Source organism: Aspergillus vadensis (genome assembly GCF_003184925.1).
Source record: "Aspergillus vadensis CBS 113365 unplaced genomic scaffold BO88scaffold_3, whole genome shotgun sequence".
NCBI lineage: Eukaryota > Fungi > Ascomycota > Eurotiomycetes > Eurotiales > Aspergillaceae > Aspergillus > Aspergillus vadensis.
Window position 1 is genome coordinate 1,624,252 of NW_020292041.1, and position 24,256 is coordinate 1,648,507.

General features: G+C 50.3%; 9 protein-coding genes across 9 annotated transcripts; 5 read left to right on the forward strand and 4 right to left on the reverse strand.

Annotated features, from left to right (window-relative positions):
- Positions 1 to 264: 264 nt before the first annotated feature.
- On the forward strand, positions 265 to 3,734 carry BO88DRAFT_432815 (glycoside hydrolase family 35 protein; the record flags this gene model as incomplete). Its single annotated transcript, XM_025709386.1, has 5 exons — positions 265 to 1,093; positions 1,144 to 1,291; positions 1,335 to 1,443; positions 1,513 to 3,316; positions 3,402 to 3,734. The coding sequence occupies 5 exons, from the start codon at positions 265 to 267 to the stop codon at positions 3,617 to 3,619; spliced, it is 3,108 nt and encodes a 1,035-aa protein (XP_025566842.1). The 3' UTR covers positions 3,620 to 3,734.
- Positions 3,735 to 3,803: 69 nt separating this feature from the next.
- Positions 3,804 to 5,597, reverse strand: BO88DRAFT_382148 (HET-domain-containing protein; the record flags this gene model as incomplete). The annotated part of the gene is made up of 1 exon (XM_025704613.1): positions 3,804 to 5,597. One exon carries the CDS (start codon positions 5,595 to 5,597, stop codon positions 3,804 to 3,806), a length of 1,794 nt encoding a protein of 597 aa, XP_025566843.1.
- Positions 5,598 to 6,470: 873 nt separating this feature from the next.
- Positions 6,471 to 8,082, reverse strand: BO88DRAFT_402101 (O-methyltransferase). The gene is made up of 5 exons (XM_025706018.1): positions 7,836 to 8,082; positions 7,658 to 7,784; positions 7,479 to 7,602; positions 6,984 to 7,432; positions 6,471 to 6,920 (listed from the first exon to the last, which is right to left on the reverse strand). Exons 1-5 carry the CDS (start codon positions 8,031 to 8,033, stop codon positions 6,565 to 6,567), a joined length of 1,254 nt encoding a protein of 417 aa, XP_025566844.1. The 5' UTR covers positions 8,034 to 8,082; the 3' UTR covers positions 6,471 to 6,564.
- An 836-nt stretch (positions 8,083 to 8,918) lies between these two features.
- BO88DRAFT_176241 (uncharacterized protein) lies at positions 8,919 to 10,737 on the forward strand. The gene is made up of 7 exons (XM_025701704.1): positions 8,919 to 9,596; positions 9,650 to 9,767; positions 9,816 to 9,883; positions 9,956 to 9,986; positions 10,067 to 10,073; positions 10,161 to 10,311; positions 10,375 to 10,737. The coding sequence occupies exons 1-7, from the start codon at positions 9,002 to 9,004 to the stop codon at positions 10,533 to 10,535; spliced, it is 1,131 nt and encodes a 376-aa protein (XP_025566845.1). The 5' UTR covers positions 8,919 to 9,001; the 3' UTR covers positions 10,536 to 10,737.
- Positions 10,737 to 12,756, forward strand: BO88DRAFT_176306 (uncharacterized protein). Its single transcript, XM_025701705.1, has one exon. The coding sequence runs from the start codon at positions 10,939 to 10,941 to the stop codon at positions 12,550 to 12,552; it is 1,614 nt and encodes a 537-aa protein (XP_025566846.1). The 5' UTR covers positions 10,737 to 10,938; the 3' UTR covers positions 12,553 to 12,756.
- A 546-nt stretch (positions 12,757 to 13,302) lies between these two features.
- BO88DRAFT_411934 (uncharacterized protein) lies at positions 13,303 to 14,610 on the forward strand (the record flags this gene model as incomplete). Its single annotated transcript, XM_025708062.1, has 5 exons — positions 13,303 to 13,492; positions 13,547 to 13,614; positions 13,668 to 14,047; positions 14,109 to 14,173; positions 14,231 to 14,610. 5 exons carry the CDS (start codon positions 13,303 to 13,305, stop codon positions 14,608 to 14,610), a joined length of 1,083 nt encoding a protein of 360 aa, XP_025566847.1.
- A 1,012-nt stretch (positions 14,611 to 15,622) lies between these two features.
- On the forward strand, positions 15,623 to 19,023 carry BO88DRAFT_332084 (oleate hydratase; the record flags this gene model as incomplete). The annotated part of the gene is made up of 5 exons (XM_025702704.1): positions 15,623 to 15,910; positions 15,980 to 16,566; positions 16,635 to 16,978; positions 17,451 to 17,907; positions 17,958 to 19,023. 5 exons carry the CDS (start codon positions 15,623 to 15,625, stop codon positions 19,021 to 19,023), a joined length of 2,742 nt encoding a protein of 913 aa, XP_025566848.1.
- Positions 19,024 to 19,580: 557 nt separating this feature from the next.
- BO88DRAFT_382161 (uncharacterized protein) lies at positions 19,581 to 21,963 on the reverse strand. Its single transcript, XM_025704614.1, has 2 exons — positions 20,135 to 21,963; positions 19,581 to 20,065 (listed from the first exon to the last, which is right to left on the reverse strand). The coding sequence occupies exons 1-2, from the start codon at positions 21,923 to 21,925 to the stop codon at positions 19,955 to 19,957; spliced, it is 1,902 nt and encodes a 633-aa protein (XP_025566849.1). The 5' UTR covers positions 21,926 to 21,963; the 3' UTR covers positions 19,581 to 19,954.
- A 179-nt stretch (positions 21,964 to 22,142) lies between these two features.
- Positions 22,143 to 24,163, reverse strand: BO88DRAFT_422736 (GDP-Man:Man(1)GlcNAc(2)-PP-dolichol alpha-1,3-mannosyltransferase; the record flags this gene model as incomplete). The annotated part of the gene is made up of 3 exons (XM_025708593.1): positions 22,143 to 22,750; positions 22,840 to 23,793; positions 24,109 to 24,163. The coding sequence occupies 3 exons, from the start codon at positions 24,161 to 24,163 to the stop codon at positions 22,143 to 22,145; spliced, it is 1,617 nt and encodes a 538-aa protein (XP_025566850.1).
- Between the last annotated feature and the right edge of the window lie 93 nt (positions 24,164 to 24,256).

Consider the following 24,256-nt stretch of genomic DNA (forward strand, 5'->3'; position numbering starts at 1 on the left):
ATGAGATTTTCCCCGCATCAAACATCATCCCAGTTTGATGTCGACAAACCGGTTAAATTGACGTCTGATCGCAGGTCCTCCGCATTCCCCGCCCTGGGAATTTCTGATCAACGATGTGGCCAGATGCCGACCTCATAGCCGACTGCCCGCTTTACTTTCGATCAGAGGTGTCAAGGACAACAAAGTATAAAGGTTTGCGAAGGTGGGTTGGCTTCGAGGGTAATGCGAAGCTGTACGAGCCACTAGGCTGCATCTTGATCTACGATGAAGGCCTCCTTTTTGCTTTCTGTCGGTCTGGCTGCGAAGGCTTGCCTAGGCCTTGTTTCCGCCCCAAAATATGTTCGTCAGGAAAATACCACAGGTTCTTCTCTTCAAGACATTGTGGCATGGGATGAGTACTCCATTCGGGTTCACGGAGAGCGCGTTCTTCTCTTATCGGGAGAGTTCCACCCCTTCCGTCTCCCATCCCCAGGACTCTGGCTTGATGTCTTCCAGAAAGTCCGCGCGCTTGGTTTCTCAGCTGTGTCCTTCTACGTCGATTGGGCTCTGCTGGAGGGTGAGCGAGGGTCTATCCGGGCGGATGGAGTTTTCGCGCTCGAAGAATTCTTTCAGGCTGCTACAGAAGCCGGTTTGTATCTAACTGCTCGTCCTGGTCCTTATATCAACGCCGAGGTTTCCGGGGGCGGATTTCCTGGCTGGTTGGAAAGGGTGCAAGGCCGTCTCAAGACTACAGATCAAGGCTACTTGGATGCCATCACTCCCTATATGCAGGCGATAGGACGCATAATCGCGAAGGCGCAGATCACAAATGGTGGCCCGGTGATCCTATTTCAACCCGAAAACGAGTATACGGCTTGCGTGCAGGACGTAGGCTACACGCAAATCAACAACTACTCTATGCCCGACTATAACAGTTCCTGTCTTCAGAAGGAATACATGGCTTACGTGGAAGATCAGTATCGAAAGGCTGGAGTAGTCGTGCCGTTCATCGTCAATGATGCCGAACCTATGGGAAACTTCGCTCCTGGCACGGGAGTCGGGGCTGTGGATATTTACAGCTTTGATGATTATCCCATGCATTGGAGCACAGCACGTATGTATTAGATTATACTTATCGAGCTTCCGTTAACTACTTACTTTTAGCATCCAATCCGTCAAACTGGTCATCTGTGGTAAACCCACTGCTCTCCTACAACGAAACAGTTCATGAGGAGCAGAGCCCGACCACTCCGTTTTCCATCTCAGAGTTCCAAGGCGGAGTGCCTGATGGTTGGTATGATAACCTTGGGGTGTATGTATAATGCGAAGCTTTCTAAGCTTATACTGTACTCTAGGGGTGGTGTTGGTGTTGATACCTCAGCTGCATACATTGGCCCTGAATTCGCACGCGTCTTCTACAAGATAAATTACGGATTTCGCACTGCCATCCAGAACCTCTACATGGTGAGCTGACTACTATATACGCATATGGACCTTTCTTTCTCTCTGCTAATACAAGATCTGTGCTGCCAGATCTTCGGGGGAACAAATTGGGGCAACTTAGGCCATCCTGGTGGTTACACCTCGTACGATGTGGGTGCTGCTATCGCCGAAGATCGCGAAGTCGTCCGCGAGAAGTACAGTGAATTGAAGCTACAATCCAACTTTTTACAGGCATCTCCTGCTTATCTCGAGACACACTCAGAAAACGGGAGCTATGGAATCTACACGGACACCACCTCCCTCGCAGTAACCCGGTTAGCCGGAGATCCTACCAATTTCTACGTGGTACGCCATGGAGAGTTAACCTCACAAGATTCGACTTCATATAAGCTGCACGTGGACACTACCGCAGGAAGGTTGACAATTCCTCAGCTGGGTGGAACGCTAAGTCTGCATGGCCGAGATTCCAAGATCCATTTGGTCGACTACAACGTCGGCAACGTAAGTCTGATTTACTCCTCGGCTGAGCTATTCACCTGGAAGCAGACCGGCTCCAAGTCAGTGGTTGTTCTCTACGGAGGTGAAGATGAGCTTCATGAATTTGCCGTCCCTGCATATATAGGCAAACCAACCTCTATTGAAGGCGATGGTTTGCAAAACCAGCAGATCAACTCAACCACCGTGATACAATGGGCAGTCCAAGCATCCCGACGAGTTGTACATTTCGGCAACACCCTCGAGGTGCATCTCCTCTGGCGCAACGAGGCATACAACTACTGGGTCCTCGACCTACCCGTCCCAGGGACCATAGGCCGACACGTATCTCAATCTCACGCCAACCGATCAGTCATCGTTAAGGCCGGATATCTGCTACGGACCGCCGAACTCGCTGAGACGTCCCTCTATCTGACAGGAGACATCAACACCACCACTACCCTCGAGCTCATTTCCGCCCCTCAGCCAGTAACTAGCATTTTCTTCAACAATCAAAGCGTCCAAACCAGCGTCACATCTGGCCGTCTCACGGGCACCCTCACCTACCAAAAGCCCAACATCAGCCTACCAGACCTCACAACCCTCGACTGGCACTACCTCAACACCCTCCCAGAGGTACACAATCCGACATACAACGACGACCTTTGGACCCCATGCACGCACACCACAACTGCAAACCCACGCAACCTTACAACCCCAACATCCCTCTACGCCAGCGACTACGGCAACAATGGCGGCTCCCTTCTCTACCGAGGAACCTTCACGGCTACCGGCAATGAGACCTCCCTCTACCTCCTCACCGAAGGTGGCTACGCCTACGGCCAGTCCATCTGGCTCAACAACACATTCCTCACCTCCTGGCTAGGAGACCCGTTGTATATGTTCTCCAACCAAACAGTCACATTCCCATCCCCCCTCACCCAGGGAACAACCTACACTTTAACGATCCTAATCGACCATCTCGGCAACGACGAGAACTTCCCGGCGAACGGCGAATTCATGAAAGATCCACGTGGAATCCTCGATTACACCCTCCACGGCCACGACGACAAATCAGATATATCATGGAAAGTAACGGGTAACTTTGGTGGCGAGCATTATGCTGATCTGACTCGCGGTCCTCTCAATGAGGGTGCGTTCTTCGCTGAGCGAAAGGGGTATCATCTCCCCGGTGCGCCAGTGGAGAAGTGGACGAAGAGGTCACCACTTGATGGACTGCCGGAGGATGAGGCGCCCGGGGTGGGGTTCTTCGCGACGACGTTCGACCTGAATATTCCTGATGGGTATGATGTGCCTATCAGTGTTGTGTTTGAGAATAGCACTACGGTTGGTGATGGATCGGAGCCTGCGAGGTTTCGGTCGGAGTTGTTTGTGAATGGGTGGCAGTTTGGGAAGTATGGTATGTTGGCTTTCCCACTCTTATTATTTCTTCTCTTTTTGCTGTGATTTTATTTGGGTAGGCTAATGGTTTATATTGTTGGCAGTCAATCACATCGGCCCACAGCTTAGTTTTCCCGTCCCTGAGGGTATCTTGGACTATAATGGGAGCAATTATCTTGCTGTGACTATATGGGCTATGGATGAGAGCTCTTTCAAGTTGGATGGGTTGCGGTTGCAAGCTAATGCGGTGGTGCAGAGTGGGTATCGCAAGCCAAGTCTTGTGAAGGGAGAGGTGTATAAGGAGCGGGTTGGCAGCTATTGATTTTGTGGGCTACGTTCGTAGTGAGGAGAGGGAACTAGCGACTGCCTTAACATACGAACTAGTAAGATGAAGAGTTCTACCGAGTTACTGGAAGTCATCTAAAGCAGATACTGACTCATAAACGCCCGAATCTCTTCCTACACCTTGGTGTCATCTTCCCATGGGAGTCAAGTTCAACCTGTCGCTAATCTGTAGACACGCTCGTTCGCAGGTCCTTCTCCTTGGAAAGTATTTCTGTGTTCTTTGGGGGTTTAGGAGTCGCGCCAAAGACACGTCGCAACGTGCAAGGCGCATACCGATCAGCGACAGTCACATCCATGAGCGTCTCTGAGCCATTCCCACTGATCATAGTGTTGGTCGCAACCATGCTATGTCTTCGGCCTAAGGCAAGGGTATAGGATCCATGGTTCCCGTATTCATAAGCTGAAGCTGAGGCGCAGCCGCGAATGACCTGATCGACTACATGCGAGAGGGTCATTTCGGGCCTCATAGTCTGCATGTAGATCCAACCACGTACATTGAAGGTCGTTGTGCTCTCTGGCCTCCTTTGTGATGATACGTGGAAAACAACTCCGATGGATCTTTCGGAGGAGTCTTGTAATCTAACAGCAGCCCATGTTTCTAGGGAAGTCGAGTCGTTGGAGGTAAGTCGTAGTCTGTGATTCTCAGCGTCCCAGATACGCGATGGATAGTATTCCGTTATGCGCAGACTCGCTGTTCTGGAATCAGCTTGATCGATGTTAAATTGACATGTCAATTGTGGTCCTCGATCGGGAATATTGGACTGTGATCGGATATAAAGGTCTCGAGTCCTGGCTTCTGTTTCTAGTCCCAAGTCAACTCTCACTACCCGCCCCCGCGAGATATCATAATCGATATCAAAGGTGTTGTCTGATCGAGGAGTAAGAGGGAGGGCCAAGGCGCCTGTAACATCATCCTCATAATGGCAGTCCAAGAGCGCGAGGCAGCTATCCTTAGGCCCGTTTCGATATATGACGGGAAGCGGGATGTGGAGGCCTCGGTTGGTCATGGTGTATGGCCCACTGTTACGCGGACGGGACCATTGGACGACGTTCTTGAGAAAGCAGGATGAAGACGGAGCAAGGACGGTGTACTGGCTCTCTTGCTCAATATCGCAATAGTTCCATGCGAAAATAGTGTGATCATCGGAACTTTTGATGATTTCCTCCTGTAGTCTAATAAATGCAGCTTTGCCTTCGCCATAGAGGATAGGCAGATGAACATCAAACAGACCCAGGAGGCAATATGCCTCATCCTCTATCTTAGAAGTCCGCCTCTTAGCTGCCCATGACATCTTCTGTGCGACACATACTGATCTCAGTGACTCTTTTGTGTCTGTCGAGTCTCTAAGAACGCGCTGGTCTATGCCAGTGATGGTAGAGAGGAGGGCTGTCATTGATGCTTTTGTACCAAGAAAGTTCCAACCAGACCCATAAAAGGTCAAATCCTTGGGTGCAATCAACTCCTGCAATGTCCATCCTCGAGTGAGCCAGCGGCATCTTGCAAAGGGGCCATTGATGCTCGCATCGTATTCACTAGACCTGTGTCTTCTGGCGGGTTTGACAGAGCTTCCGGCTTGCTCATTGAGCGGCATCCCACCGTAGTCGCTGGGGATGTCAGACAAGTAAACATAGCACTTGCTTGATCGCATGTACCATTGGAACATGGAGTTGATAGCTTCAGAGATTTCCGCACTACTGCTTTTGTTGATACAGCATGTATCAACCCAAGCGTAATCTAGACCATCCCTGATCGCTTGCTGGCAGGTATACTTGATCTTGAAAAATCCTTCCTTGCCTACCACACGATCCCAGTACCTAGAGCCTGTTGACAGTGCCTGAAGATCTTGAAAGAAAATTTCATTCTTTCCCCACGTATGTGACAGGATTGCATATTCGGGGATATCACTGTCGAGGTATTCTTCCAACTGGTATGTTCTTGCGTTGATCAGTCTCATCTTTGCGCTCAAATTTAGAACAAGGAAAGTACATACAGATCTGAGATTACATAGTCTGTCCTTCGCTATTTAGGTGGTGTGGTGTTGTGTCTTAAGCCTACCAGTTGGCTGCTACGTGGCAGGCAACACATTCGGGTAGGATTGTCCTGCGGAGTAAATCGAGGTCCAACTGCACTGTACGTTTGGCTATGTTCCCACACTTCTCCAAGTTCCAGATGATGTATTCTTATCTCATGATATGGCACAATACAACTTGCTCTAGGGCTATGTCATTGAGTGGACACTAAAAGACCATATTGTTGCTGGGAAGGTGCCCTTATCGTTTCTGCGTTGTTCATGGACGCCCTGGATTCGGAGAAGCCTCATCAGTGCTGAGGGATACTTCATACGTGTAGGGTTTTCCAGGACCTGGGGTTGAGCTTTCCCTGGCAATTGAGGACAGGGATACTTTGTATCGTTGACAATCAGCAGATCTCAGGCATAGTGGCTGTAACAAGTAGACCATATCACGACGTATCGCAACCATAGTAATAGCGAGTCTCGGGGCAGGGATGGGGACTAACTTTGTGGAAGCATTCAAAGACAGCTCACTGGTGCATATGCTCTGTCTGTTAGATGCAGGCACCCAGAGTCCACTCACCATAACTATTTTCGATGAACTGGTCAGTTAATAATACCTGAGTTGGTGAATGATGAGAAGACGGGACTGGGTCAGCTGACTGACGCGTGGTAGTAGTTTTCACTGGACCACGTGTTTCCCTTTCTCCAGAGAGACCTATGAGTTCCAGCATCCTATTTATCTACTTCATCTCCCAGCTCATCTCTGCGCTGGCCCTGGCTACTTAGGTCTACCGAGTAAGTCGCGGTTACGTTGCCAAATCAGAGGCGAAAGATCGTCAAAATGAAGCTAATGCCATGAGCCCGAGAAACTAGGTATTCTAATCCTACTACTTTATCAGCTTCTCGGTTATATATGGCTTGACCGGGCTGATTTCATGTCTTCATCAGGTTCTTTCAGCTCCGCCTCAATGATGCTCTGTCCGTCACCAGGGGGTGCCCAAATTTTCACAATCCTGAAGCCAGCCGAATCCAGCACTTTCGTCCACTGACTAGCCGTTCGCTCCATGCTGTTACAGAAAATCAACATCTCCCAGTCCCACATGGCGGGCAGCATTGCACATTCCTTGTCTGCCAATACGAATTCCTCGATTATCAGTTTGGAATACCCCTTTTTCATTGCTGCTCCAAGATGGCTCAGGATCAGGCGACTTTCCTCGTCTGACCAGTCGTGAAGGATGAATTTCATGTAATAGGTGCGCGCACCTGCGGCGGTATATAGTCAGATTAGGGTTCAGAATCGTTTCAGGTGTTAACCAGCGAGTATACCTTGTATTGGCTGTGTCTGGAACAAGTCAAACGATACATGCTCAATTTTGGGGTGCTGAGTAGCCTCAGCCACGACATGAGGCAGATCTTCCAAGATGAGCCGTCCCTGCACTCCAGAGAATTTGGATTGGAAAGCAACTAAATCATGGCCGCGCCCACCTGCTACGTCTACCAAGAGGACGTTACTTTCGCCCTCTTTGAATCCGTCAATAATTCTTTCCTTGACAGGAAACCACTCGAGCCAGCTAGGCCGGCTCCCGCGGTCCGCTTCCATGAAAGTATTGCAAACGTCCAAGAAACCTGGTTTGGTCGGCACCCAGTCCCACAGCGACATTTCTGTCTTCTCTGCGTACTGTAATGCACCATTCAGAGCACCCGATGGGTTTCGGAAGTTGGTCATACGCAGGAACTCGGGTACTTTAGCCAAGGTAGGCATACCGATATCGAAGCTAACGTTCTGTCAGTTCGGCCTTGCCACCTATGTGACTGACTTACATGAATCTCACTACGGCCCCACTGAGCCTGTCCGTCATCTGTCTGGTCATCTTTGTGGGGATGTAGACCCGTACATCATGTTCTGCAACGTATCCAATCCCTGCAAGGATACGCAGCACCCTTTCTGTTCCCAGAATATCTTAGCAGCTGACTCATAGACGCGATTGGGATAACAGTACCCGTCAGGACTAGATCTGCTCCTTTCGTGGCTGCCAGGTCCTCCAGTGTAATTGGACCATTCCGCTCACAGAGCGTGGAGAAAATACCAAGGTCCATGGCGATGCGCACACACATCACTTGAGTGGGCTGGTACGGGTCAGTACTTCGTGCTCATCTTTTCTTGGAGGATATTATTACCGAGTAAGCTAGATTATACACTGCATCTTGCGGCTTCTGAAACACCTCCACCAGCCTCTGCGCCGCCTGGAGGGCAGCCAAGCGATCCGCTTCGTTATGGCTATCTTGAAAAGCATCTGCAGCCTGCGCGACCTGCCGAATCAGACCGTCGAATGGCTTTTGAGAGACGCCATTGGCGTGACACCTATTGCTAGACATGATGAAGATATGCACGGGAAGCAGCACTACAGGGAACAGGGGAGAAGGGAAGGCCTGTCCTTTTACAATGGTTGGGAGCCTTATTGTTCTGATTCAGCCAGGTACAGTTTTACGATAGCCTTTTACTCGTTATGGCAGGAGGCGCAGGACGGTGTGCGTGCACCGGGTGGACCTGTCACATCAATCAGAGTTGGGGGGGGTAAGCGCCCAGCTAGGCCAAGATTCAGTACTTTTGGTCATCAGCAGAGGCCCGCAATGCCAGACTAGAACAGCTAGCAGCGCCATCGTGAAAATAGGGTTGGATAGGGCCTGTAAAGGGCCGCCACCGGCTGTCAGTTCCGTCACCTAGGTGCCATCCTCCCACACGCCACACGCTTTGGCTGCATTAGCGCCGCGCCGGTGCCTCGCGGAAACGCTATGGATATTCCGAACCTTGACTTGAGCTCGGCTTCCAATCCTTCAAGATATTTGAAGGGACAGTACGCCGTGACAGAAGTGATGCTTTCGAGGATTCCCGGAGGTCATTGCGCATATTGATGCCATGTTACAGGCTGCCCAAAATTTGGTCCGCACACACTGGGCTCATCTATCTGATGCCTGGACGAAAGGCGCCTGCTGTGGGGTGATTTGGCCCCTGTTACCTAGCAAAAGCACAGACCGAAGGGTCTCCCCTACAGGTGGATCTTTTGGCATCTGGCAGTCGATCCCTTCGTATAACCCGACTACCAAATCGCGGCAAATCCCGAGACATGGACATACCGCACGCTATGTGTTGATAGTCGATGTATCGCTCGACGGCTGAACAAAGAATCTCTATGTGCCTGTCTAATAGTCTCGTAAAATAATTAAGTATCGACTATATCGCTCGATCGGGAATACACCTGCTCGGTACAGCTTTATATTTCGAGGACCTCCAAAGTGTCCCCCCTTGCTCGAGCAACAATGATATATTGTTAAGTCCGGCCACCATGCCTGACGACAAAGGCCCACAGATCACTGCTGTGTCCTGGAGCTTTGGAAGCGTGGCGATCATAGTCGTCGCCATTCGACTGTACACCCGGCTAATACTGACTCGCAAAGCAGGCTGGGACGACTTCTTTATTGTCCTTTCCCTGGTAGGTCAACCCTGCGAGATCCTACCGCAAAAGATAGCGGCTAACTCAGGCGCCGCATGGATGCAGTTGAGCGCTGTTGTATGTTCAGGGTTAGCGCAAACCGGCGTGCATTATGGGCTGGGAAAACACATGGCCGACATTTCCAATGGGGAATGGAAAATCGAGGCCTTCAAATATACCGTCATCGCACCCAACTTCTCCATGGTCAGCACCACAACAGGCAAGCTATCGGTGGCCGTCTTCCTGCTGCGCCTGATGGGCCAGACAGCGTCCCCGGCAAAACGATGGTTCCTCTATATTTTTAGTGTAATATCCATTGCTTGGAACGTGCTGGCCATCGTTGCCATCATGGGGTACTGCCGGCCTGCGGAGAAGATCTGGCGGCCAGAGGTTCCCGGCTCCTGCTTTAGCTTGAAGTTTCAGCTGATTGCTGGGATATCGCAAGCCTGTGAGTGCCAACACTACCTGGTAGCTATGCGTCGAGAGAATAACATCATACAGCATTCAACGCTTTTGCCGACCTTACCTTAGCCTTGTTTCCAGTCATCATTTTTTGGTCCGTCCAGCTGCCCTGGAAAATGAAGCTGGGGGTTATAGCTGTCATGGGGGCGGGAATCCTGTAAGCACCTCTAATCCACCTTTAAAAAAACTCAACTGATCCCAGAAGGGCGGCGGCAGCAACCTTGGTCAAGGCCATTCTTCTAAAAAGCCTTCCGGTCCATTCAGACATAACCTGTAAGCACCGATGTTCCGAGTTCCGGGCAGGCCCAGACACTCAAAGACGAAGCTTAATACATAAAACTCCAGGGTCATGGGCCGATATTACAACATGGTACTCGTACGCCACTCACTTCTCCATGGTTCACGTTTACTAAACCACAATGAAACAAGCTAACACAATGTTTTCCGAACCACTAGAATTGAGGTAAGCAGGAACCTTCCTCTCAGCACAGCCAAGCTATCTATATACTTTTATCATGCGCTAAGTGGCGCCCATGCATTCCATCAACAGATGTACGTTATCATAATCTGCGCCACTCTCCCGACTCTCCGACAATCATACAACTTTGCCTTGCATCGAACACGCTACGCAGGTTCATACTACAAACGTTCCCACTCCGAAGCAGCAGCAGCAGCAAGACACAAGCCAATTCCTCTCGCTCGTCGTCAACCCGATCAGTCGCTTTTCGATACATTTGCTGACGAAACCGGTCTGGTGAATGTAGCTTCCCACGAAGATACTCTCATCTCTCCCGCAAGAGGTTCGAACCATACTATCATCACGAAAACTACCGAGATTGAGGTCCACGAGGAAAATAAGTCCAGACGGGATATCGAGAATCCTCATTTCCCGCGCGCGAATCCGTTTAGGAGAGGTCATCAGTAGGAAACGAGGGATGGGGTGATCCGGGGATGATGGTTTGTATGTTAACTATATTGATATTTTGTTAAAGAGACGAGGCTTCGCATGTACGATAGCAGTAGTGGCCGAGTCGAAAAATTGCTCTTTTCCCACTGTGTTCAGGAATTCATTTTCCCGAGAGACAGAGATGGAGAGAGAATATTAATGCGACCACCAGTTTGAAGGATAATCATTCGTTCGCTTTACCACCAATTTTTAACGCCCAACGAACAGGCTCTTCTCATTCTCATCTATGTGATAATCAACCAACATCGGCCGGCGACTTCTTTACCTATTTTTACTCCCGTCTAACAAGACAGGCAGCCTGCCTTCACACTCCTCACTACATACTTTCCAGCAAACAACAAGAACAAACATTCCCGAGCTCATGGCCTGTCCCTCTACCACAACCTGCCCGATCATTTCTTCATCCCTCATTCCAAAGGCCACCTTCAAGTCGAAGGAAAAACGTGAAAGTGCTAGCGAAAGCGAAAGTGAACACAACAGCCAAACTGTCATTAGACCCACTGACGCAAACGTCGGGCCGCAATACACGGACAAGGATCAACAGCTCCCTCAAGACCACAGTCATGATCGATATCCAGAGTCTATCTCAGGTGGCGGGGCTTATGTGCCGATGAGTGGCTACTTCATGCCGGGCAACTTGCTTCGGGATCGAAATGAGCTGAGGGCGCCTGAAATAATTGCAGAAGGGCTAGCGGTACCGGCTGGAAAAGTGGGAGAGGGAGATCCTACTGGGCCTGTATCGTCGGCTGTGGATACTTCGATGTTGAAGTTAAATGAGGTTCCTGGGAATAGACGGAAGATTGGTTGGTCATTGTCCCTTCCTGTTGGGACGGCCACGCATACTGCTGAACGTGGTCCTCATGTTGGAAGGTCTTCTGGGGTTAGTGTGTCCTTGGGGGCTGAGGAGGATTCCGCTTTTGAGGGTTCATATGATGATCATGCAGGTTGCAGCCATGCTGTGAGTGATGGTTATTGTGAAGGTAAAGAACCGTTTGAAACTGATGACAGGGCTGATGAACATGGAGAGCCCGAAACTCTCAGGTTTGGTCAAGTTGACTATTTCACGCAACACAACAGCTTCGAATTTCGGACAGCTGGGCATCCCAGAAGACCAAAATATTCTGCAGCCATTGTTGGAATTCCGTGTCGTGATACCGTCTGGGCCTTTATGGACAAGGGTAATTCCGAGTACATGCCAATGGCACCGGATTTACCCTGGGAAATCCGAACTCTACATGAGACAGACGAGCTGAACACAATAGCGGCCTATCTTGCTAGCATGCGACGAAGGTTGAAAGACCTAGATATCAACTTTACTTTTCACTATCGCCCGGTGTCCTTTATTGACAAGGCAGATCGTGATAAGAAGATTGGGGGATACACGTCGTCTGATAAGCATAATGCACACACCGTCGCAGATTTGTATATGCATACGAAGGACGATAAGAGTTGGGGGACACTCTGTGTTACGAGAGAGCACCATGTTCAGGGACTAGCCTGGCATTACTGGGCAGTTGCTGCTATCTCGCCACCCAAGTCGCCGTTCCAGTCAGGAGATGAGTCAGGGGTATATCTTCTCATGTATGATTCAAGGCCGCTCAAGGAACCGACCAAAAAGCGCGATCGGGATTTTTGGAGGAACTATATGCGTCGTGATCAGTACAAACTACTAGTGGAGATAGGGAAGACTTTCAAGATCCTTGATCTCGCAATCAATCGGAAACAGCTCTCGGTCGAGGGTGAAGACGATCCCCTGCGTCTGACCCTGTGGTGGCTTTGGAATGTTGCCCGGTACGGTGGGGGTATTTATGAGAGGCACGGCGATCTGGACGATCCACGCTGGAGGTTGACAGATGCCAGATGGCTCCATTTTGATCAGGATTGGTCGAGCAATGTGCGAACAACACTGCGCTGGAAGAATGTCAAAGAATGGTTCTCAGAGCAACGACTGGATGAGCATATAATCCACGAATAGCAAGTCCAAGGACACACGATGAGTACACAGAGCAATAGACTCGGTAATGCGACATAGCAAGAATGCAATTGGACTTTTTCTGTTACTCTGCAGATCTCACATTGAGCACCGGCAACGCGGTGATGTAGGCGGCTCAGTTTGACAAGCCTCGTGATCCACAAGGCCATCACTGCGAGGAACAGAGATGGAGGGAATCTACAGTGCCAGGCACTTACGGCCGATATAGTCTGGTTCCGAACCCAGTCGTCTGGTTATGCCAGTTGTAGCAACGGAGCCGAGATGAGGCTGGGTCTTGGAGGAACCGGAGAATATACTAAAAGAGGCACAGATGACCTACAACGGGAGAAAGATCGCAGTAACAAACCAATCATCATTCTTCTCATCGGCGGCAGTCCGCAATGTGGCTGAGTTAATCGGTCTCCCATTTTTCAAATCCAACGGAAGATGCCTGGGGTTTCGTTTTTGACTTTCGGGGTGCGGCAAATTGGTTCATTGGAGTAGTCGCCACTGCCGCGGACTCGTTGACATCACTGCAAATTCGGCCGAAGAGGGTTCCTGTGTTGCTACAGCGGGCCGATATCATATATTTATCCGGACGTAGACTGCTCGGAGACGCCGCAAGAATGAAGAAGAAAGTATATAGTCCTGTATACAAAATGTTAACCCCCGTTACATTGCTTGGATAAAACCCATAGCAACCCAGATGAACGTGTCGATGCAAGCACGGCTTTCTGCATCCCATCAGCCTCCATGACACCCCTCAATCACTGGGGCATCACCCTCATTGTTGTTCCCATTGTGGCATGTGTTGTGACAACCCTCTTCTTCATTCTCCGGTTGTATTCTCGGCGACTCGTCCGCCAGAAACTTGATCTCGGTGATTTGTTGATGGGCATAGGGCTTGTCTTTTCCTACGGGCTTACCCTCTGTACTGTGATATGTTAGTTAATTCATAACCCCGGTTCTAATGTTGATTAGCTTACATGTTATCTAGCGGCATTCAACGGCGTTGGTCAAGACTTCTGGTCCCTCTCCAGGCCTACTAGAGGAACAGTCACTTTGGTGAGTATATCTACCTCCCGCATTTTGGGCCAACTTCTAATCAAACGGGCTAGCTCTTCTGGTGCTCCACAAAGTTCTGGGTTTTAAGCCACGTCTTCGTGAAAATTTCCTACATCGTTCTGCTCCGCAAGCTTTTCGGAGCCATCACCTATTGGCGGAAGCTTACCACCGCATTGATAGTGTTCACGCTTGCCTGGGGCATTGCTTCCCTGCTTGTCAGCATCTTCCAATGCTGGCCTGTGCGTTATTTCTGGATCAAACATATTGATGGCAGCTGCATGCATGGGCGAAATGCCTTTTACATCGTAGCTGGGTCGATTTCGCTGGCCGAGAATTTCGTATTGGTCTTGGTGCCCTTGATCCTGGTTTGGGGAATGAAACTGACGACCAGACAGAAGGTGGAACTAAGTCTTCTCTTTGGATTTGGTGGATTGTATGTTTCCTGATATTCAAACCGTTAAATTGAATGACTGAATGATGCTGATAGTGAATAGGGTCTGTGCTGTTGGGTTTTTGCGTATGATCACATTCAAAAAATACGTGACGGCAGATGCTACCAGTAGGTCAACCCATCCCACCTCATGGTCAAACGATGAAAATTGCTAATGCCTCCCAGAAAACGGATACCTCCAGTCTATATGGTCCATTGTCGAACTTGATTTGGGCATCATATGTGCTTCGGTGATCTTCATGCGCCCAATATTCCACCGCGTCACAAAGGTATTCAAGACTAAATGTTGCGCCATGCGTGGCCAAACATCCAATTCCAGTGACTCTTCAAAACGCGCGCAGATGATGAGGTCGCTGTCATGGCCGAGGCCGTTGTCCTTTGCAGGAATAGGATCAGTGGATGAGTGGTCGCAAGTGCGAGCTTCAGCATACAGTACGCGTATTCGTGGTAGTGTGGATGAAACTCCCAGCTTAGCTGGGGTCCGGGACATAATGGTTGAAGTGTCGATTGATCGCGAGATGCGAACAAAGGAGGAGATGGTGTAGCACATGACTTTCAATCACACGTCAGCTGACCCCTAAGATACCCGATGCAGTCATTTTCTTACCTTCTCTGTCAATAGTAACCCCTTAAACTTAGTACTTATTCTTTCTAATACATTTTTATGGGGGTTCACGAGGATAGGAGTCCGTCCTATACCCTGTCCGAGATGAGATTGACTTTGGGAAATGAAAGACTGGTTGGTATGCATAAGTAGTGAAGAGCTGCCTTCGCGCCGATATCGAGCTACATTTGAGTATATGCAAACTACTAGTAACTTCATCTCCTATGCGCGAATAGAGAGATTTCGGAGCATAACTGGCACTAAAAAGAGATATCCGGGTGATTAACAAGTTGTGCTACCATTCCTCATCTAACCCCGCGGTTACGTGCATTTTCTTCCGTGGACAACCACAACGCCAGCTCCACACCATCCCAGGTTGTTCAGCACATGTCATTTGTGTTCCTTGATCGCTGACGTTTTATCTTTTTCCATCTAGGAATACGCTGAATACGATATCTGCCCTTTCAAGATGCTGCATCTCATAGGCCACCGCGATCCCAACCAGCGTATTGCGGATAGACCAGATGCTCGTACGATTTCGGATTCATCTCTCCGGCAAGGGTTATCAGACCTGCTGCACATAATCCCCATTTGTTTCACCATGACTGGCTTATCCACTCGAGTGATCGGCCCTAGTGATCGGCACCCCGCGCTCCCCATCCTCGGTCCGCGTTCCGTTCGAGGTAGTGGCATATGAACTCGTTACGACGGGTGCAACTATGGAGGATGTATATCACGGGGATTGGGCTAGTGACCATAGGAAAGAATGTATGGGACTATGATAGTACACAGGGATGCGACTTCTGTCTTCGTGCGGTTGTAGTATATAATGGGCACCACAGACCGACGGACCTTCTTAATGGAGCATCCCAACATCATCGTAGATCTATGATTCAACCATCCCAGATTTTTGAATCCATCATCCAGTCTTCGCATAAGAGATCATAACCATCATGCCCCATACAACCGCCTTGTTCCTTACCAGTCTCACACCTTCAATCCATCAACTACTAGTCTCACTTCCCATCACCCTCATACTCGCCTTCCTCGCCTACCTTCTCCTCGTCTCGACTCTTCGCTTCCAGCGCGTTCGCAATCTCTACCGCGATTACCCACAGTATGCGAACCGTGCATCTATGTCCCAAATGACAGTCCATGATGCATGGGCCATACAAAAGAACATAATGCAACTTGAGTTCCCTACCACTGCAGTGAAAGCCCTTCAGTTTGCACTCTTTCGGGTAACTGTTCCTCCTTACCTCCCCTCGTCTTGATATCCTGCTAATAACAACATGTGATCTTCCATCCAGACCTACGGCATTCCGACCATCTCTTCCCTCCTTCTGCATACTTCCCAGCTTTCAAACCCCGCTACCTCCTTCAAGCGCTATGCAGATACGGGTGCCCTTATTGGTCAGTTCGTGACATGCCCTCCTACTTCGTCTCGTGCGCGCACTGCCATTGCCCGAACCAAATTTCTACATTCCGGATACCGTGCCAGCGGTAGAATCCTCGAGTCTGACATGCTCTATACCCTGAGCCTATTCGCCACAGAACCCATCCGCTTTGTGGAGCGGTTCGAGTGGAGGACAATGACGGTGTTGGAACAGTGTGCTATTGGAACGTACTGGAAAAGCCTGGGAGATGCGTTGGATATCAGCTATCATGCGTTACCGTCGGGAAAAAGCGGGTTCAGAGATGGCCTGCATTTCTTGGAAGAGCTCCGGCAGTGGAGTGACCATTATGAAGAAGAGAACATGAGACCCGACCACCGGAACAGACTGGTCGCGAACAAGACGATGGATGTCATTGTTTACGGATTTCCAGGGTGGGTGAGAGGCGTCGCTGTCGGCTTTGCCACCTGTGTGATGGACAATAGATTGCGGGAAGCAATGATGTGAGCTTTTCTTGCATAACACATTCTTTATGATGTCTTGTGCCGAGAACCATGTACTGATGAACCAGGTACGAGGCGCCACCCATGCGATATCGGAGGATATTTATGGGGCTAGTAGCCCTACGGAAGTATTTTCTGCGATACCTTGGGCTTCCTCGGCCGATGGTTCTCCGCCAAGAGGTTTTCAGCGATACTCCTAATGAAGACGGTCGGTATTACGTTCGAGTTTGGAAAGGAATGCCGTACTACGTGCAGCCAACCGTTTGGAACCGCTGGGGTCCAGCGGCGTGGTTGACGTGGGCCCTAGGCCTTCCACTTCCCGGCGATGATGGCGAAACTTACTACCCCCGAGGCTTTGATGTAGCCAATTTAGGACCGGGGTACTTTGAAGGAAAGGGTCGAAAGGCAGTGGGTGAGTTTGTAGAAGTATTGGAAAAGGAACACAGGGGGCAGTGTCCCTTTGGCAGTAACAGTGACCGGCCAGAGTTATATTCTCGTGGCCAGTTCTAGAATGGACGCGGCCTAAGATGACTTTGCTAGAACGATTACTATCTGGATCGAATACACTGCCTATCTTGCACGAGCAAATCATTGTGTCGTCAGCGTGGGTCTAACCGTTGCGAACCATGGTTCTCCCATAGTGTCAGGATATCGGCAAGCCTTGACATCAGAAACCTTCCCGCCACACCCGTGAAGTCCAGAACGCCGTGGGCATCGCTTTATATACCGGTTGGCTGTCCTCGTGGCTGTCTCGATTAAGCAGCAACAACCACTGTCCGTCATGTCTTCCATTTCGGCACCGCCAACTCCCCCGCCTGAGCGCCGGTCGCCAGAGGGGATGGATGCGTGGATTCTAGGGGCCGGCATTTCTTCTCTGACTGCAGCTGTACACCTCATTCAGGAAGCGCATGTGCCTCCATCTCGTGTTCACATCCTTGAAATTCTCAGTCAAGCTGGCGGCGGGACCATCGGTACGGGCGACCCCATCAATGGGTATGATTGCCGGGCAGGGGGAATGCCTCCTTTCAACGACACCTGCATGGAAGAACTTCTCTCCCTGATTCCCTCTAAGACAAAGCCGAATCAGACCGTCCTCGAAGACCTTGACGAGTTCTGGACCACCGAAGCCATTAAAGATCGTCCTCATACTCGCTTCCTCACCCGTCACAAACATAGTCTTGAACGCATTGACGCCAAACGAGCGAGTTTGGGACTGCGCGACCGCGTGGACCTGTTCATGCTGGTTTCAAAATCGGACAAGTCCCTGGGCCGCTCGCGCATCTGCGACCATTTCAGCAATAGCTTCTTCAAAAGCTGCTACTGGATGCTACTTTCCACGACGTGAGTCGTACCTCTGTATCATCTATTTGCCATGCCTAACAACCTCCTAGCTTTGGCATAAAGCCTGTCCATAGTGCAGCCGAGTTCCGGCGCTACCTTCAACACTACATGCACAGCATTCACGAGATCCACCTTCGCCGGAAGCTAGATGGTGGCCGTTTCAACCGGCACGAGTCTATCGTCGCACCGGTCGCCCAATTCCTGCGGTCCCGTGGCGTAGACTTCCGCTTCCACACGACAGTCACTGATATCATCACTACCCCTTCAAGCAGCGATCCACACCGGGTATCAGCCATCAAAGCCATGCATGAAGATGAGCCCGAGCAGACGATAAACCTGGGGCCGCGGGACATCGTGCTGGTGTCACTAGGCTCGGTTATGTCCGGCTCCACAACGGGCACCAATACGTCCCCACCATCCCTGGAACTAATGGAGATCGAGAAAGACTTGGACGAGAACTGGCTTCTGTGGCTGGAGCTATCCACTAAGAACCCTATCTTTGGGAATGCATATAACTTCTGCACACGCATGGGAGAGTCCCGCCTCGAATCCTTCACCATCACCTTTTCCTCCCCCGAGTTCTTCAACCGTTTTACCGCCCTCACCGGCGATAAAGCAGGAAGCGGCACTTTCGTCACCCTCAAAGACACTCCCTGGCTTCTGAGCATCAATCTCCCCCAGCAACCTCTATTCCCCGACCAACCTGCGCACGTGCAGGTCCTCTGGGGCTACGCATTGTACCCCGAGCGGGAGGGCGACTACGTCAAGAAGCCCATGCTCGAATGCTCAGGACAAGAAATCATGGGAGAGATATTAAAACATCTGAATTTCCCTGTGCAGGGGATCCTAGACCACTCCATTACCTTACCCTGCGTGGTTCCACGAGCAGCAGCAACACTGTTGGCCCGCTTACGCGGCGATCGCCCACAAGTGATACCCCCGGGAATCGACAATCTCGGACTGATTGGCCAGTTCGTGGACATCCCGGGAGAGGTAGCAGTGACGATGGATTACGGAGTGCGGTCAGCACAGACGGCAGTCCGCCAGCTAATGGGCCTGGAAACGCACAAGACAGTATCCAAGCGAAGCTCCGCTATCAATCTGCGGGCTTTGTAGGTTGTTGACCTTACGATATATTCATCACCATTGATGCTTGCTTGTTTCAACACTCCGCAAATGAGCCTGGGATTTTTGATTCATGCATTGTTTATACCGTTTTGTCATGCGCTGAAACTACTACAGCTCTACGTTCAGTCAGTTTTCCAGAACCTCTCTCCGTTGGATTCAACAGTCTCTTCGCGGGGATATATCAGGGCGCCTAAACCATCTTCTGATGCAGCTCTGAACCAGACAAAAAGCACTATTACATTACTTGTACAGCATGTATGCAGTTAGCCTGTTCTGTGTTTATAATGTGTTAAATTATCCTCGTTTATCAATCAGTTTAGATTGTGCGTTTGAAGCCATTGTTTGTGGTGAGGGATAAGGTGCCAGTAGGAGTAGCTGTTCTGGAAGTCTAGTGACTGTGTCACACAATGCGTAGGCTTGCTTTTCTCCACCTTCATATCGAAGATAAAGTACAGGTAGGTTTGGTCTTAACGGGTGGAGTGAGGAAGGCACGTGTCCAGAAATCGTTGATCTATAACTTTCTGTTTTTGTCTAATTGAGGTATGCTAGAATAAATGGTAGAATGCGGTTCCACCTGACTCAATCTCTTAGATGCATCAATTTAGGATGCCAACCAGACGCTGTCGGATGGAGAGTTCTGTTCAAGATCTATTTGGTGAAGGGGTAGTAAACTCTGTACAAATTTTCTTCCAGACTCTCAATATAGGAGTCGAACAGATGTGAATTCCAAGATAAACAGATACCAATAATGTTGTTGAGTGCAATATAATGCCAATTCGTGATAATAAAAAGTGGTGAGTATACCAATAGAAGTCGTGACTATCGCGCCGATTACGAACCCAGAATATATGCACCAATACCGCTGCAAGTATAACTCCAATAAGAGAGACGGTCAACGTTCGCCGACCAGAATATGTGCTCATATGTCGGTCGAGGTCGGATCCATTCCCATGAATACTTTATACAATCGTCTGCTCACGGCCGGACCAATGCGTGACTCTGTGAGAGCGCCGTTTTTGTTTGCTGATTTCTGAAGGTATAACCGTCAGTATGTACTTGAAGAGGTAACCGAATAAGGTGGGAAACAGAATTATCATACCTTGACATCTTCTAGCAGTCCCGGTCCGTGTTTCCTCATCGCGTTCACCAAATCCATCGCACTTGGGTATTGTGTCGCAATGCCATATGCCATTGACGCCGTGACTCGGTTCACCTCTTGGAGCATCTTAACGAATGCGTCGGACCGGTTCTCGCCGGGCTTGACTTGTCCCACGTCCATACAGAATGCGGAGTCATTTAGGTCCATCCGCTCACGACGATAAGGCACTGTGGAAATATACTCGGTGAAATTCTTGATCCATTCAGCGGACTCTGCGGGAGAACTCGTGTGATGGATTAGACACGAGTGGGTCACCTGTAAATCGAGCAGAGCGTCTTCGACCGTGTCGCTGTCTATGGGTGTGATAGTTTCGGGTGGCTGTTGTTTCCTCCGACTTGATGGACGAGCTGAGGTGTCTTCAAATTGTCGTCGCACAGCGGCTTGGTAGGCCCTGTTTTGCGCATTGTTATTCTTCCGCATCAGACTCGTTAGACCTTCAATCAGATAGATCGGCCGAGACTTTGGGTAGGCAGATTTCAGGCGTTGAACGTGGTCGTTGACAGTGTTTCTTGGTTCGGTGGTTGAAGGGACCACGATCATGTCGATAAAGTCCTGGGCCGCTAGTAAGCACAGCACATGCTCCTCTTCGTCGCGGACGTGCAGCGCGCACGGTTCCCAGTGTCCGACGGAGTCATTATATGTAGCTCGGACCTTGCGACGCCACTTGACGATATTTGGAATGGTACTGGGGAAGAATGTGAGATCAACTTTGAGAAGACGCATGAGCTCTGATGTCTGGTTGCCGAGACTCGTATCGGTAAATGTAGAGGCGAGGTCAATTAGCATCTCATGCGTGGAATCCTTCTTGTCCACCTTGAGTTTGTTGACCTCAGCAATGTCCGCTGCTAGTTGCTTTTCGCGGGCTTTATCCTCCTTCGCTTTCTGCTTGCGCTCCTTTTCGAGTTCTTTATCTCGCTCTCTTTGCGCCTTGGCCACCTCGCGCTCTCTGGCTTTAGCCTCCTTCTCTTCACTTGTAACCTTGGTGGTTTTGCGCTGGGGCTTCCGCGGAGGTGGCATTTCTTCTACCTCTATGTCATCGCTCTGATCGTGCTGCTTGCAGCCTCTCGTCGATCGGGACACCGTTTCGCAATTGCTGCCGCGGGAATTATCTTCCAGACTTGCTAGTAGATTCGCTGTCCGGCTTGAGAATGCGTTCGCTTCCACTCGTTGAGCTACATCAAGTAAATCGTCGACGTCTGGGAAATCAAGTTGGTCGCTGGACACCTGGATCTCCTCCCTCCGTAGTCGGTTGTTGCGGATGCCGCTGGGAATGTTATCATCTTCATCATCGATCGAAATAGGGTTAATATCGCGCGACGATATGGCTGGTCTGACTGGTAGGTTATGCCTGGTTTCAGGCGCCGACGAGGTAAAGACTATCGGGTCGGATTCTCCATTCCAGACCGAAGGTTTCGCAGGGGCGGGACCGTCCGAGGATAAGATTATGTCGTCATCGGAGAAGAGGAAGAGCGAATTCTTTGCTGGCGGCAGCGGTACTTCTTTAGAGGGGGTATTAGAGGGGGTAACCTCATGGCTCAAGCGTCGTCGTTTGGCGGGCTGCTCGATGGGGTTATCGTAGGTAAATGCGGAGAGATCGATTTCGTCGGAAAAGATGGAGTCCGAGGCGGGTACGACAGGCGGGTGCGAATGAGCCCTGCGGATGGACAGCTGCTCGCGTCTTTCTATCGGGGGCGGAGGAGTGGAGGAGAGGAGGTCGATGACCTCTGGCATCTTGCCCAAAACACCAAAAAGCCCAACTGGTGATGGCAATGGCTGGGATGAAGAACAACTGCCGAGTTAGAGATGACGGCACGTGTCGCGGGGAACACGTCGGTGGCGCGGTGTCACGTGAAGAAATTCAATATCTACTGGATATCAAACTGGATGAACGGAACATCGTGAATTGAATATGGTACACGCAAGTCAAGGGTATTATGTTAACAAACATTCAAAGCAGCTTCGCCAGAAATGCAGCAGCAAGGGCAAGTACCACTCCCACCAATGCAAGCAAGGCAAGAACCTGTTGGAAGCCATGGAACGGCCGCTGTTCCTGGCCGAGCATCTCCTCGATTTCCTGCTCGAGTTTCTCGCCCATAGCCGTCAGTGAGAACTCCTTCTCGACACGCTCCTTCGCGGCCACAGACATCCTGTCCAGCTCCTCCGGCTTCATACCATAGAGCACCTTGTCCATCACCGCAGTCCAATCGGCATCCACCTTGGCGTCACGGAGCCAGCCCGTTTCGCCCTCCACAATGGTCTCTAGCGGCCCTCCAGTATTCGAAGCAAGCACCGGCACGCCAGCGCGCATCGCCTCGACCGGCACAATCCCGAAGTGTTCGTTAATTGGCGTATACAGGAGCAACTTCGCGTGCAGCAAAAGGGTATCACGGAACGCCGTCGGCACGGACAACAGGAATAGGACATCGATAGAATCGGGGATCGAGAGCGCCGAAATAACCGTCTTAGATGTCGCCGTCTGCAAGCCCAACCCAGTCGCCAACTCATCCAGCTCCCGATGATACTGCACATTCTCCTGGACGCGATTGTCGTAACCACCTGCACCACGCACACAACCAGTTAGCGCACTCCCATCAACCAGCAAACAACGAACGCATCCTCAACCGTCAGAAAAGGGCAATACTCACCAGCAACAACCAACCTCGTCCCCTTCCTCTTCTCCGCCCCAAGACCATGATACGCGCGAATCGCCAGCGCTAGGTCCTTCTTCCTCTCAAACCGATTAACACTAAGCAAGATCTTCTTCCCACCCCACAACTGCTCCCCGTCCTTCACCACCCCCTCACCCCCATCCCCAGCCTTAGTATCAACACACGGATAAACAACACTTAATTCCCCAACCTTCTCCCTCCCAAACACCCCACTAACCACCCCCCTGGTAAACCTCGAATTGGCAACCACCTTATCCGACGCACTCACAGCCCACCCCTCAAACCAATCAAACGGCACACGATACAACCCCTTAAGCACCTGCAACACAGAACCCCCCTCATCCCGTCTCGCAAGCAACTGATCCGGAAAATGACAATAGAACAAAATCCTCTGTCGCTTCCTGCTATTCTTCTTCCCCCCAAACACCTTCAAAAACGGCACACAGGCTGGCATCTGATCCACAATAAACACCTCTTCCTCACCCTCCCCATCCTCTCCATTTGTAGTCCCCTCCCCAACCAACAACTCCCACGTCAAATGCAACTGCCTCAAAATAGCCATAAGCACAAACAACCGTCCGCCCACATGCGCCGGGAAGATCGTATTCCCGCGCACCTGCACATCAAGCGTCCCATCGCGCGCCTCCTCAAAGCAATGCGATTTATCCCGGTGCGAGGTGTAAATTGTAACAGGGTGGCCGCGCGATTGTAGTGCTAGAGCCACGTCAATGATTAGACGTTCTGCGCCGCCGATGCCGAGGTCGGGGTGGATGATGGTGATTTTGGCGGGGGGCATTGTTGTTGTTCCCTTTTCCTTTGATTCTTGGTGAGGTTTTTGTGGGTGAGAGGGTAATTGAGTCGAGGGGATATTTTTATGTGGACATTGGCATTGCGAATTGGGAATTGAGTGAGTTGTAGGTGGTTTCGTAGCTGGTGGTTTTGTAGTTGATTTACTTAGCTGCGGAGGTGGTACGGTAGCCTGCTAAACGGAAAGAGACACGCGGCCGATTGGGAGATTGCGTCATGTGATGATCTATCTATCTATCTCTCTTATCGCCGTTCGGGGACGAGGGTTATATTTAGATCGCTATAATATGAACTAGGGTACTAGGATATTCCTTCAAGAGTATAGTTGTCACTTTGATTATTGTCATGAAAACCTCTAGAATGTTCTAAATCGAGCAACATCGAAGCAACTGACATCAGGCAAATCAATCTACGTCCCGGCAACTAACAGCTTCATACCGACGACAGTTCTGACTAGAAGAGGAGCCAGCAAAGCAGCATATCGGCTGCTCATGCTGGACTGAATAAAACATTCTCAAAGAACACATGTATCAATGTATGGTCAGGGTAGTCGGAAAATGTACAATCACGGGCCATACTTATAAGT